Consider the following 15,195-nt stretch of genomic DNA (forward strand, 5'->3'; position numbering starts at 1 on the left):
AGATGGGATCTTCTGAGAGCTGCTAATCCCCTGCCAGCAAATTCATGCCCATACTCCTACTTGATAACCAAACTTGATGTGAGTGAATGGCTCACATGTGTGAATGATAATATTTTTTCACACATTCCTTAAATGAAATATTCAAACCTAACTAGCTCAAGATTGACTCAGCCTTCCAGCCTTCCAAGGTCGGTAAAATGATTCAGATTTTGGGGGGCAATACGCTGACACTGTACAACAGAGGGGACTGTAAAGCACAATGAAGTGGTATATAAGTCTTCTTAAGGAGACAGGAAGGAAAATGTTAGCCAAGAAGCATGAACGCCAGATTGGTGACTTGAGGTCAGTCACTCTCAGTCCCATCCACCTCACAGGATTATTATTGTGGGGAAAATAGGAGAAGGAAGGAGTATTAGATATGTTTACCACCTAGAATTCTTTACAAAAATAATAGAGGCAGGATAAATACATGAAAAAATTTAAAAACATGATACAGTACTTTCTGTTCCCAAGGTTGTGGTAAAAAACGTCAAGTTGGCAATGCACATCAAACACTGACAGAATTTTAACTATACTATTGTGGCTGCCATCTTGAGGTTTTTCACTATGCTCTGTGAATATGCCCATCTTGCCCTTTGCAGAACTTTTGGCAAAAACTCTGTCATAGCCAACTCTCTATGAAAGTACATAGTTATGAACTATCAGTTATTAATACATCACATCTATACTGCTTAAGGTGAAAAGAATATATAACATGAAAACACTACAGCAGGAATAAATGAAACTTATAAACTTTGGCTGGCATGCAGAGATATTAGAAAATGTTCATTTTTACTTTTGATTTTGCCAAACATTGGCCTTAAAAAGGCATCTCTGCTGAATTGCTTCTTTCCAATATGAAATGAGTTCTGTGCAAGTCAACATTTGGGTTAATTTCATTATGGAAAAATGAGAGTTTATTTGATTTAAATCAGCAGAAATGTTCCCTCCAAGATGGTATGCTGAGTGGTCAGAAGGATTTCCTTTTCCTGCCGACAAACAGCTGGTTTTGCTGCCAAAGTGGCTTCCGTGGCACCCATCTCCCTAAATCGAATGGGATCATCTAGGAATGACTCAAGATGACTCTTTCACAACTGTGGGCACTCCTGAGAAGAGGAATCCTTGAGGTTATAATTCCTGGTGTGGCAATCAGAGAAGTTCCCATTCTACATCTTTCCTCTCAGCTGTTTCTTTTTTTAAAACAAACCTTGGCTTTCAACGGCACTTTTCAAAGTTTTGTTTTTCCTTTTAATTTGATTATTATTTTTAAAGGTGAACTGACTTGTTGAATGCTTTTATTCAAACCCCCTGCTGGATTTTAACTTTCTCTTGTTGCTTTACTATGTGTGGGTGTTTTCAGCTCCGACAAGCCAGGCTTTTTTTGTTTTCCCCTACCATTTGGAAAACAAGAACTGTGTTATCTCTCTTATTAAAATTCAGCAAAGAAAATATGAATCAACCTGCCTATCTACGTCATAGTAACAGAACAGAATAACAGAGTTGGAAGGGACCTCGGAGGTCTTCTAGTCCAACCCCCTGCTTAGGCAGGAGACCCTACACCACTTCAGACAGAATGGTTGTCCAATCTCTTCTTTAAAACCTCCTGTGTTGGAGCATTCATAACTTCTAGAGGCAAGTTGTTCCACTGATTAATTGTTCTAACTGTCAGGAAATTTCTCCTTAATTCTAAGTTGCTTCTCTCCTTGATTAGTTTCCACCCATTCTCCTATCTTCAGGTGCTTTGGAGAATGGTTTGACTCCCTCTTATATGTGGTAACCCCTGAGTTATGGGAACACTGCTATCATTTCACCCCTAGTTCTTCTTTTCATAAGACTAGACATATCCAATTCCAGCAACCATTCTTTATATGTTTTATCTTCGAGTCCCCTAATCATCTTTGTTGCTCTTCTCTGCACTCTTTCTAGAGTCTCTACATCTTTTCTACATCGTGGCGACCAAAACTGAATGCAGTATTCCAAGTGTGGCCTTACCAAAGCATTATAAAGTGGTATTAACACTTCACGTGATCTTGATTCTATCCCTCTGTTTATGCAGCCTAGAACCGTGTTGGAATTTTGGCAGCTGCTGCACACTGCTGGCTCATATTTAAGTGTACTATACCTGTGCGTTTCGTTTTTCTTGCCTAAATGTAGAACCTTACATTTTTCACCATTGAATTTCTTTTTGTTAGATAGCGCCCAATGTTCAAGTCTGTCAAGATCCTTCTGCATCTTAAGCCTATGATAATGATCATACCAGTTTCATCAAATTTAGCAAGCAAATGTTTAGATGCTAATAAGAACATTTATCAATTCTTGGGCCAACTTATACACTCTGGGCTATATTAGTGACTCTTTTTTTCTACCCAAAAGGAAGCCAATTAAATCATTTGAGATATATTTTCTAGAACACACAGTCATTAACATCATTTGCTAAAAGTAAATCTAAAAACCATCTGTTCCCTCTTAGGCAATAGCTGTTGGGAGCATCCTCATGATAAACCAGTTGATAATTAATATAGTTACTGTTCTCAAATATTTGATTTATATATTTTTTCACTTCATCTATTTACTGTCTGATTCTTAAACTGTAACATGTTTTGTACAAATTTCTTTATTCAGCTTCAAGAAAAATTATGTAACTGAATGGATTAAAAATATTACCCAAATATATATTTTCTTTTGAACAGAATCAATTACTATATATAAGGTACAGAGTCAAGACATTACATCTTTGGGTGTGGCAAAATGCAAGAAATGACCTACACAGACAGATACTGTACATGCTTCAATGGCTTACCACTTGTCACTTATTTTTAATAACTTATTTAATCCACTTGTTTGCCATCTATAAACCACCAAATGGTGTGTTGGCAAGAGCAGCGGTCACCATGCAACTGAATATGGACGAGAGAAAAACTAGCAATATCTACTCCTTATCATAATTATTGCTTCCAGGTAAAAATAGCAAACAAATGAGTAATGCGTCCATAGAGACTTTGTCCTCTCCTTTCATAAAGTGAGTAGGAAAACATATATGAATCTTTCTTCAATATTGTCATTGGGACAGGACCTTCACCTACTTTATAACAAGAAAAATATTTTCTCCAATATCCAGCTGTCACTTCTCAGGATCAGCTGTATAACACAACTGCTAAATGGCAGGGTCAGTCCTGGGATTTACCACTGTCCTGAATCTATCTACAATTCTGAAGTATTTAGCTTACAGTGATTGTAATTTAATATATTGCTTTGATACTGTACTATATCTCCTTATTTTAAAAAGAATATTAAAAGGGGCAGAGTATTGTTGACTGATTAATGGAGCACAATAACAGACAGATGCTATTCAATATTAATATCCAATTTTTGGAAAAAAGAAATCAAAGTCAGTTCAAGAATAGCTGCATAAACAGCTACTGATCCTCAGCTACTAATGTTCCTACAAAAATCTAATGTCTGACAACAATAGTGATGTTTTTAAAGCCAGTGTTTACTTATTGCAAAAAGAAATGCATTCTTTTCTTTCCATTATGTAGACTGTCCCATACTCCTGAGTCCTGACGTAAGAACTGTGAAACCTCAGTTTACAGGATTTCAGTAGAATGGAATTAACATTGAATTGATCCTGTTTCTGTTTTGATGAACTTCATTTGTACAATGAAAGGATTATGTAAATAATTCTACTTACCTCATTGGCACACACATGTAATTATGTAAGTGATACCAATCATTGTGGGCAGATAATCTCCATCTTAATGGACATTAATAATAATGCATATCTCCTTTCCCCAATTATCCATTAAAATAAGCTACCACTAAATATGACTAATGTCAATGGATACTGTAAATTAATAAGGTGGAAATTTTGTATCAGAGGGCTTAATATATACCTACTTATTCAGACAAAGCATTCCTAACTTCCATGAGTATCTATATCACCACATATGTAACTGCATGCTTCTGGTACCAAGCGCTCACAAATTTTGCAGGAACAGCAAACAAAAAGGATTTTTAAAAGATAACTTCAATATTTGTATTCTTAGGATCTGTATCTGGCCCTCCATGTTATAATAGGAGAGATTAAGATTCATCAGTAATTAATATTAATCAAGAGTACACAAATATAGACTTTCTTTTTAAAGAATCAAAATGGGAAATGTTTTCTGAGATTTTAATATATATGTATAAAAAGAACTTGGAGGAATAAATCAATTTACCAGGAAAAATAACTTCTTACATTTGAAAGAACCATGCTCAGAAAACAACTTCTGAAAGCATTGTAGGGTTGTATTTTGATTTGTATCCATAATTGGACTTTGAGAAAATCACCACGGAACTGAGAATGGGTTGACCCCCTAATTTCCATTCCTGGGACCAACAGGCAGAATGAACTGTAAATTCTGAAGAACTGAAAATGTTCTTCCATACCCTATAAAGGAAATTACAGAAATTTATCCTTATCAAGTTTGAAAGAGCTTTCAACCTGTTTCTGGAATTTAAAAGATCCTTCTGCCATTTCTTTTAAGCATGCCTATTTGGTTTTATTTCTTAAAACTGCAGGGAAATGCCAGATGGAATAGTTATGCTTGCCTGAACATTGTGAAATAGTGACTCATTTCCGGAGAAGTTGTTGTATTGTGTGAAGTATTCCACGCTAAGCTGAAAAATAGAGAAGTGGTAGAGATTATTAGAGAGACGCCATGTTGTTTCATTTTATACAAGCTCTAATATACATAAGCAGAGCCATACTTACTCTATCTTGAAGAAACAAGACAATATTTGTGGGCTCTGGGCCCAGAACTGTATCTTTCAGTAATAAATATAACTTGTCCATCGACATAATATGTCCTTCATGTAAAGTCTTTGCCAAGCCATGGAGAGAGCTAAAAAAGAAATTGAGTTATGAAAAGAAATTATAGGAACAAATGATTATCCGTGGCGGTGATTGGCAGAGGTGGCAATCCCCACTGCGTGAAATGGGCCAAAAATGGGACCCGTGGAGGCAGAAAATGGGGCATGTGGAGGCTGAAAATGAGGCATGTGAAGGCCGGAAATGTCCGAAGAGTTGGGGCTGGAGGTGGGTGGGCTTTTGGCAATATTTGCTCTATAAGACTTTTTGTTTCTTAGGCATTTTCTGTGCTGCAAAAACTGAAGAAGATGGGAGAATTAACACTATTTGAGTTCTTTATAAAATTCAATTAAATAAGTAAGCATGCAATTAAAAGTTGATATGGAAGAATCTCTTTTTGGAAATTAACGTGCTGTTTTGTTCCATGGTTGTGTTCATATACCAACCTAGTTTATGCATTTTTGCTGCTCTAAGGAGAAAGGAGTATATGGATGAGTCATTTCCTCTATGCATCTCTTAGATTTCAGAACCACAACTGCAGAGCTGTCAGCCCTCTGGGGTAGATGCGATCAGCAAACAGACTCCATAGGGAACTTCCATAGGAAGATTGAAACTTTCAGATCGTCTATAGCAGGGTAGGGAATTATGGCTTGTTTCTGACTTGTGGAGTTCAACTCCCAGAATTCCTGGTTCAGCATAGCTGGTGCAAGAATTCTGGGTGTTGAAGTCCACAAGTCATAAACAGGCCATAGTTCCTCACCTCTGACCTATAGTAATAGAATCTTGCAGGTTTGCCTTTCTTTCTCTCCTTGTCTCTTCCTTATACTCTGGGAAATTGGAAAGGAACCAGTTTGAGTCTGTTTTTAATAATTTCTTGCCTCCCTCAGCTTAATGCATGCTTCAGCAACTATGTTTGTCTTAACAGCTTCTGGGAGAGAGAAACGTCACTTGATTTTTAGACTATCATGTATGAGATATGAGCAACTAGACAATCCTACTCACAAAAATTGGAAAAGAAACTTATATCTATATATTGGACTTAATGCCTTATTCTTATGTGACCCCGTGATCCAGAATGTTGCCATTCCACCCTTCCAGAATGAAAGAAATCTGAAGAGCCACGGTGGCCCAGTGGTTAGACTACAGTACTGTAGGCTACTTCTGCTGACTGACAGCTGCCTGCAATTTGGCAGATTAAATCTCACCAGGCTGACTCAGCCTTTCATCTAAGGTTGGGGACCCAGATTGTTGGGGAAAATATGTTGACTCTCTAAACTGCTTGGAGAGCCCTGTAAAAACACTGTGAAGCAGTATATAAGTCTAAGTGCCACTGCTATTGCTATGAAGGAGCTTCAGAGAACTGAGAAATCAGCAAGACTTGAAATATAAAATGATTGTTTGTTAGATAATCAGTTCTACATGGCATATGCTTCCCACCCACCCCGCCTGGACCAGTTTGAACTTCCATGGACACCATCATTTCCTTGGGTTTTCTCTGTAACTTCTGACTCACACTGTTTTGAAAAGCTGCTCCCACATAGCTTGCAGCCTCCAAAACAGGACCAGCAAAATGGTTGTCTTCAGATGAGAATGGAGTGATAGCTATTAGAGGTTGCTGTGGAGGAAAGCATGAAGATAAGTACAGGTGCATGGAAAACAAGAGAGGATGATGGATCTTCCAAGATTATTCTCTTGTTCAGAAAAGCCCACCATCTGATGAAATAAAAAGAAAATCCAAGAACTGGAGTTATGATCGTATATGGGAATGGGAGACAAGAGGAATATCTGTAGCCTAGGTAACAATTCTGTATGTGGGGGTAAAGTATAGGAAGCATTTCAGAAAAGACACAGCCTAGTTTTCTGGAGAATGGAAAAAGAGAAGGGGAGAAATACTTCACTTGCAAGATTCTGTTTAATGTAACCCTATAATATAGGTTAAAATATAACCTAATATAGGTTATATTTTAACCTAATATAAGTTAAAAACTAATATAGGATACGGTGGCTCAGTGGCTAAGATGCTGAGCTTGTCAATCAAAAAGGTCGGCAGCGGTTCGAATCCCTAGTGACAACATAACGGAGTGAGCTTCCGTTACTTGTCCCAGCTTCTGCCAACCTAGCAGTTCAAAAGCATGTAAAAATGCAAGTAGAAAAATAGGGACCACCTTTGGTGCGAAGGCAACAGCGTTCCGTGCACCTTTGGCATTTAGTCATACCGGTCACATGACCACGGAGACGTCTTCAGACAGCACTGAGTCTTCAGCTTTGAAACAGAGATGAGCACCACCCGCTAGAGTTGGGAATGACTAACACATATGTGTTAGGGGAACCTTTACCCATAATATAGATAGTTCCGATGCTCCTGCTTGTGCTTCTTGTTGGATTACCTTGAACAGGAGGCTACTGTTATAGGAACAACAAAGTTTTGGAATATTTTCTTGAAGATTGCTATTCCTACCTAAGCCTAAAAGAAACAAAGCAAACTTTAGTTGCCAAGGAGCTTCTGATCTCTCTGGCAGCCAAAGCAGAAATGGTCCCAGAGGTTCAAAAATCCCATGGCTGAATGGGAGGGGACAGTCCTACATTGGCTCAGCTGGAACCATGAAGGTTTTGATCTTCCTTTGGCACTTCTGTGCAAATCAGAATGTTTGCATAGGAGATTGTGCTGTGTTTTCTGAATAAAAAAAAAATCCCTTTCTTGTCAGATCACTTTGATCTAGTTTCAGCTTGCCTGAATAGCAGGTTGGCAGGTGCTGAAGATTCTGTTGTGGGGATATATCTTCAACACACAATTAAGAAGGTCTCTTGATGCTGGGGTAAGGAAGGTGTCTAGATTGCACTCCTTAGAACAGGAGTGTCAAGCTCAATTTCATTGAGGGCTGCATAAGGGTGGTGTTTGACCTCAAGGAGCTAGGGTGGGCATGGCCAGGGTGGACATGGCCAGCTCGACATCACTCTTGTCAGGGGCGCCCGTGGTAGCCTGAACACTCTGCTAGTGAAAACAGGCTCCCAAGCTCCATTTTCGGCTGCAACAATCTCCTGCAACCCTCTGTCATTGAAAATGGCAGAGGGTTGCAGGAGGCCGTGGCAGCCAAAAACAGAGCTCAGGAGTCTGTTTTCATTGGCAGAAGCACCACAGGCCAGTCCTTTGCTTTTTCCAGGGCAACCCCATGAGCCGGATCTAAGTACCCCTGTGCCGGATCTGGCCCCAGGGCCTTGAGTTTGACATCCTTGCCTTACAAACCCTGCATAGATAAGACATCTCGTACTTCAGGAAGATGTCCATCTATGAAATGGGCTCCTGGCACCCAGTCTCTTTTGAAATATGTCATTCCTTGCTTCATTCAATCAAAGTTCAAATGACTCTCACAGCTCAAATGATTCTTGAAAAATGAACTTTTCAAGAGATCTGGGACTGAAACAACCTGAAGTATTGATAGTATACATGAGGAATTATTTAATTATATAGTACAGGCTAAATTTCAACTTAGTTTCAATGGAGTCATCCCTTCAAATGCAGACAGCTGCTTGGGAATGGATTTAAATGTTTGTTGAACTATTTGGCAGATGTGGAAGGACTCATATCTCCCTCTCCATATGTCTAGGGACATCCAGCTCGCCTATATTTTTTAAAAAAGAATATTAATTGCATCCTTCCACTTAACTTCATGTCTATGTTGATCCATTCCCTTCTGCATGCCAAGCTGGTGAAATCCCAATTCGTTTCCCAAGTAATTATTAACATGTTATTTCTAAAGAACCCTTGGACTCCTTGGTCAGTCAACTTTTACAGCTGGGCTTACTAATGTGGTGCTTACTGCATTTGGGTTTTAATAGGTTACAAAACCTGCCAGGCTAAACTACAGAGCTGAAATGAATATCCAACATCAATCGAGCAACAGCAGAAGGAGGAATGAGTTCAATAGTTTGCTCAAAATCAGAAATATGGTATTCACCCTTGGTTATATTGCAGGTTGCCCTTTGAGTGTTTAAGCTGTCAGATGTACTTAGGAAATGGAGTAGTAATGATTTGAAATACCACTTGCTCTCCAACTTATGAAGTAAAAAGCAATATAAGGATGAGGTGGAAGATATAAGCAAAGAAATCATTTCTGCAGTTCTGTTCAAATGGAATAAATGAAGTTCAGCTCCTTTGTTATTTGGATTTTTCGTTTCTTTGAATGGCCTTGAAACCTTTGCATTGGGGTAGAGTTGAGGCAACTGAATGGAGCTCAAGTGTTTACTGGCTGGATGCCCTTCCTATGCAGAGTTTGCAACAGACAATTACCCATTGCATGCAAAGAGACAAATATCTGTCGCTATCTAGGATCAAACTCACAGCCTCCTGATTGTGAGGCAACTTTGTTATCTGAGATAAGGCCCACTAAATTTATAAGCCTCAGACAACCCATGTGTGGTCTATGATTATCCAGTCCTTCTGTGACAACTTACTTTGGGGAAATTAAGTTGAAGATTGCTGTTTAATTGCACTACCTATAATTACAGCATTTTAGTATGCATGTAATTGATTATTTATTTGGCAGACTAATACTAGATAATTAGAAATGTTCACATTCTAAAATTGCATAATGAGAACAAGTTTATATTAACTTATTTTGGTTTTGTTTAAAGAAATAAATGGCATATAACAGAAGAGGGTAATAAATAAATGCATAACAATCTAAAATGACTCTGCAGTAAAATAAGTAACCATCTAAAATAACTTTAAAAATGTTGTGTGAAAAAGCTGACATTTTTGTGAAATAAACACTCCTTGCTACAGAATGCTTAAGGAATGTTTAAAATATTCTGCTATTACTTTAAAATAATATGTGAAACATGAATCAGAATTAATTAGGCACCCGGAAAAGAAAATAACAACATTACACTTAAAGATTACAGTGATACCAAACATTTGGGAAGCAGATCATATTTTAAAATATATTCCTTTTTATTTTTTTGTTCTACTTTTTTGATAGGTTCAGAACTTGATTTAAAACTTGTTTCCAAGAGCAACAGGTGCATGCATCTGCTTTCACTTCCTGCTTTGCCTTTTCTCTTTTTAGAGTTCCCATGTGCAAAATCTAAGTTTGCTTTCAAAGAAGTAAGAGAAGGCATTTCATTCTATTATGGTATTTAGACCAAAGTCTGCCAAGGATCAATGAGATTATCTATTGCTATACTATTATTATGGTTAGTCACACAATCAGCCAGATGTTCAAACATTCCATTTGCGGATATTTGTATTTTGTTACCCTCTCCTTTCTCTTCTATTCTGCTGTCTCCAGATACCACCATGTCCAATATCCAGACATTTTTGTCTTTTTTATCGAAAATTGTTAAGTCTCTCTTAATAGTTTTTGATAAGAAACACAAAAAAGTCTGGATAGTGGACATGGCAGTACCTGGAGACAGCAGAATAGAAGAGAAGAGAGAGGGTAACAATGGGTGTTATGTAGCAGGTGCTTGTCTATTTGAATGCTAAAGTTGAATTCTAAATGACCACATTGATAAAATGTCAAAACATTACTGAAGTACCTTTTTTTGTGAGACAGCTCAATTCACTACTATAGCATGGAATGGGGGGGGGGGTTGGCAACGTAAGGTTGATATGAAATACCATCTTATGATTTTGCTCTTTTTTTCATCCCCCAACATTCTGTAAATGAAGCAATTGCTCAATTAGTTTGTGTTCATTGGATTGCTTCAACATGCCAAAAAAGGCAGCCTTGCTTTCTCTTTAAATATCTCATATGCATCAGACATTTATTAAGTGGAAGGGGAGAGTAAGTTGTTTTTGAAAATAATTTATTTTTTCACTTTCAGTCTTGACCCAAAAGTAAACATCACTATAAACTGGCAAATGAGCCGCACTGAATATTCTAACCATGTTTTTTTCCTTCTTAAAATTGTTCCCATATCATGTAGAGGCTATATTTTATTATTGTTGTATAATGATATAATATTATTGTACAACAATGTGAAATCACAACTGCTGGTTCTTTTAAATAGTATTGGCCTTCATACACACCGTGTTTTAGTTTAGTATATGTGCAGATCCAAGCATTGTGGTCTTATGTAATTGATAGATGAAAATTTTGTCAATACACAGTTTTCTAAGTGCTGTCCAGGATTCTTTGGTGTGAAAAAATCACCAGCTTATGCCATAATCTTTCACTTTGATTTTCAGATATTACTACTTTGTGATCTTCTGCACTTCTTTGTCTTCTATTCTACTATTCCAGGGGTCAGCAACCCATGTGGCTCTTTCATCCCTCTGCTGCGGCGCCCTGTCGCCAGTCGACTCCACAATTGATAGGGCTTTGGGTTAGGACATGTAGAGGAAAAGGATGCCATGCTAGGAGGAGACTGTATGATGGGGGAACCAGACTTCCGGTTGACTCCAGAATTGAACAGGGGGCTTCTGTTTAGGACCTTTGTGGCTCTGAGTGTTTAAGGTTGCCGACCCCTGTATTATTCCCTAATATCATTACATCAATTACAATTTTCTTCTTTTTAACCACAGTTAAATTTAACATGTTATGAGTCAAGGCTTTATCAGTCTGTATTCAGAAATCCCACAATATTTTAACCTATTCATTCTCAATTATTTTTTCAATTATTTGTTCCTACCAATCTTTTCATTACTGGCACATGATAATTTTTAGAAATGTTCCAGTGAATCATTTTGGTGACAGTGTTATGTCATTGCTTATGATCAGTTTGTGCAATCTTGCATGTGCTGAATATATGATCCATTTTTTTCTTTTGCTTCTTTGGTCAATCTGCACTTTGAATCATTGATGATTTTTCAATTCTGGCCTTGAATGCATTGGTTTGAATAGCTTGCTGTTGTACAAGATCAAACCTTCAGAGTTTTTTTTTTTAATGTTCCAGTTGAATGCCATTGACAGATTTTAGCTTTTTTCTACTTTTTCCTTGATCTTTTGTGGAAACTGACCTTGTAATGCCTTTTTTTGCCAGCATTCTATTTGTGTTATTATTACAGTATTTCAATATCTTTTTTGTTTCCTATGCATTTAGCAAGTTCCAATTTTTAGTTGCATCAAGCTTCTTCTTGGCTGCCTTTTATATAATTAGCCAAGTCATGCTTTTCTTCTTTGACTATTTGACCTGAAGTCAACCTCTGCCTCCATTTCTGCAGTGTAGGTATAGACTATCAATATCACTAGGGGGATGTAATGCGGAGTGAATAGTCATCAGTTTTCTTGTTTTTCGGTCTAAACTGTCCAGTTAATAATTGCAGCAGTGTGTCGTGTATCAGGCATGGCTCAGGTACTGATGGCTTTGGTAGTATTTCCACCATTCCATTTTGTCTTTAGGAAATCTGTCATGTTTCTTTATTAATCACATTTTTAAATTATCCAGGATTGATGTTATCCAAGTGTAAAATGCCCAAATACTTATAAGTATTATCTTCATAGCTCCTAATGGTTTGGCTATATGGTACTTCAATTCAGCTATTGTTGGCTTTTTGCTACTGTAGCAAATTCCTCTAGGCCAAATTCCATTGCTAGAAAGTCCTTATGGTGATTTTACCACCTCATCATCAGTGGGAACAAGAAGACGGTGAAGGTCATCTGGGGTGGTGGAGTGCAGGGTGGCAGGGGACTAAGAGTGCAAGGCAGCAAAGACAGGAGCAGCTGGGGCTTCCTGGAATAGCTATGGCTTTCCACTGGCTTGCCAGGCTGTAGCTTCATACCACACTACTAGGCTTCCTAAGATAGCAGAGGCCTCTCAGGATAGCTGTGGGTCCCCCCCCCCCATGCAGCTTAACTGGGCTAGGAAGCTGAGGCTTTCAGTTTATGCTGCGCTGTAGCTCCGAACTTCCTGCCTCAGAACCATGGTGCATTAACTGTTGTGGCCCGCCAACAGCCAGGAGAACTGGCAGCAGATTTGGACAGTGAGGAGGTTGGGGAGGAACATGGGCCAGTCCTGGAGTCTGGGGAAGGCTCTGATGAGGGCTCTATGTCAGAGGCAGAGAGGGGGTCAGGGCCATCCGACTGCCTTCAGAGTCGGACATCAGTGAGACAGACAAACAGCTGGAGCCTGTTCCCAGTGTGTGCATGCGCAGAGTTGCCAGATGAAGGGAACAGCTAAAGAACAGGGTTGACTTGGGAGTAAGTCCAGAGGTCAATGATGAATGGCTTCTCCCAGAGGAAACAAAAGAGGAGCGAAAGTGGAGTGGAGTTTGCAGGAGACAATTAGTTCACTTAATTGTCTCGTGACTCTCCGAGACTCCTTGCCAGGTTTTGCAGGAATCAGCCTGTCAGCTCTCCAAGCCAGATAAGGTCTGTGGCTGTAAATCCTCCCTTGAAAGACTTTGTTGGATTTGAATGAGCAGACTTCACAGTATATGACTAAAATGGGTTTTTATTTGGCAAGAGCTTCATGCTCTTGGAAAGCCTAGGTTGGAACATTAACATGCCACTGAACCACAATGTGGTAAGTAGTTCCATAGCCACACAGTTTGGGGGCTGCTTGTCATCATGCAAGATGGGGTGCTGAACGAACAAAAGAACAAAGAGGGTAGGTAAGGAAAGTTGGACATAGTCACTTACCTTACTAAGGTTCAGGGTTGGGAAGGTACCAAACCCAGAATGGTTTGGATTAGGATGATCTTCAGTGAAGGACCAAATGATTTGCTGAACAATGGGGGTTGCTGGGAACGCATTGCTATGCTATGTGGTTATGTGATGGAAATTACTGTCCCAATTGCATTCATAAGGTAAGACTACCTGTCTGATAGATCTATTTTTAGAGGGCACAAACGTCTTAAACATCAGATCTGCTCCTGGCAGTTAATCACAAGTTTCCTTATGTTTGTTCTTGGCTGCACTTGGCAGAAGTATTAGCAAGAGCTTAGCAAGTTAGTTTTTATTGGAAACAGAAAGAAAGTCTTAAATACAGTTGTTGATTGCCCACTGCAGTGCAAAGAAGTCAGAATCGTTATCTGTAGTGTAACTATGCTCCAGAGTTTAAGCTTTTGCATCTACTCTTTTAATTAATTGGTATCTTAATGGCCTTGGGAGGCAACTTAATATGTTCTTTCTGGTCTGGGAACTGCTGGTTCTACATCAATAGTGTCACCTTTACATTGTGTGCCATAGCATGCATTGTAATTTTTTATTACACAGAGAAGAAAAGATGAGTCGTTAGAGCTGCTGAATTGTTAATAGAGATAAAAATTTCATAGTGCAGAGTTGCATAGCCTGTGATATTCCAATTATTATTGGACTATAATTCCCCATGTACTTCCTCGGGGAAAGTTCTGGAAGAAGCAAATTGTACCTTCTGGTTTATTCAGTATGATTATTAGTGAAAGAGAAACTCTTTTCCTTGCCTAGCTTTTTTCCCCTTTTCTCTTTTGTAATAAAATGCAAAGATCTGCATAGCTTTTGGGAAGCATCACAAATCCCTATTCTTTCTGTGCTTCTCAGATGGACAGCAAGGAAAAAACATGATGACAAGAGAGGGGTTCTGGTACGGTGTGGCAGGTGCTGAGACCTGGGTTTTCATCAGAAATAAAAGAGAAAAAAAATCTTAAGGAAAGCAAGGAGAAGTTGGGCCATCATGAAACCAAGAAGGAAGGAAAAAGAGGTAGTTTTACACAACATGATTAAGAGAAAATGAATAAGCAGTTTCTTGATAGAGCTGAAGTTTGTCGCCAATTGAATCCTTCAGCAGCCTCAGCCACAAAAGAAATCTGTAATACACAAATGGATTAATGGTGCATGTTGATAGGAGAAGAAGCTATTGGAGAAAAGAAAAGGCCAAGAGCTCTGTAAGAGCAGCTAGTGTGAAGCCAGCAGCATTCAAGAGCCCATCATCAATTTTGATTTCAATAACTTGCTCAGTTGGACTTTTTGTGTGTGTTCCCAGCCTGAAAGATGGGGAAAAGAGGAGATAATAGCAATAGCACTTAGATTTATATATTGCTTCATAGTGCTTTACAGACTTCTCTAAGTGGTTTACAGAGTTCTACATATTGTCTCCAACAGTTTGGCCCTCCTTTAATCAACCTTGAAGCAGTGGTGGTTACGGATCCTGTTGCAACCGGTACTGTGCAATGGGGCCCGGCATTCCCCACATGCATGCATGAAGCGTCCTTTCCTCCTGCGACGCCTCCGCGACACCTCCGCGATGCTCAAGCTGCTCAGCGGAGCATCGCACAGGTGCTGTACGCTCCGTGTGTGTCCGTTGAAGTGCCAAAGAGCTCAAATACAGGTAAAGAGCTCGGGCGGGCAGGCGGGTGGGCCCTCCAGAGCACCATACCGGAACAG

The 15,195-nt window shown here is 39.0% G+C and overlaps 1 protein-coding gene across 1 annotated transcript in view; it reads right to left on the reverse strand.

Annotated features, from left to right (window-relative positions):
- LOC106548981 (V-type proton ATPase subunit S1) overlaps window positions 1–15,195 on the reverse strand; it is a 60,799-nt gene that overhangs the window by 38,624 nt on the left and 6,980 nt on the right. The window contains exons 2-3 of the mRNA XM_087723677.1: window positions 4,796–4,925; window positions 4,633–4,701 (exon numbers count right to left, since the gene is read on the reverse strand). Coding sequence (XP_087579803.1) covers window positions 4,633–4,701; window positions 4,796–4,925 — 199 coding nt within the window. The remainder of the gene's footprint in view (window positions 1–4,632; window positions 4,702–4,795; window positions 4,926–15,195) is intronic.

The sequence above is a fragment of the Thamnophis sirtalis genome, unplaced genomic scaffold (genome assembly GCF_051295495.1).
Source record: "Thamnophis sirtalis isolate CommonGarterSnake01/CBP01778 unplaced genomic scaffold, rThaSir2_p1.2 scaffold_9, whole genome shotgun sequence".
NCBI lineage: Eukaryota > Metazoa > Chordata > Lepidosauria > Squamata > Natricidae > Thamnophis > Thamnophis sirtalis.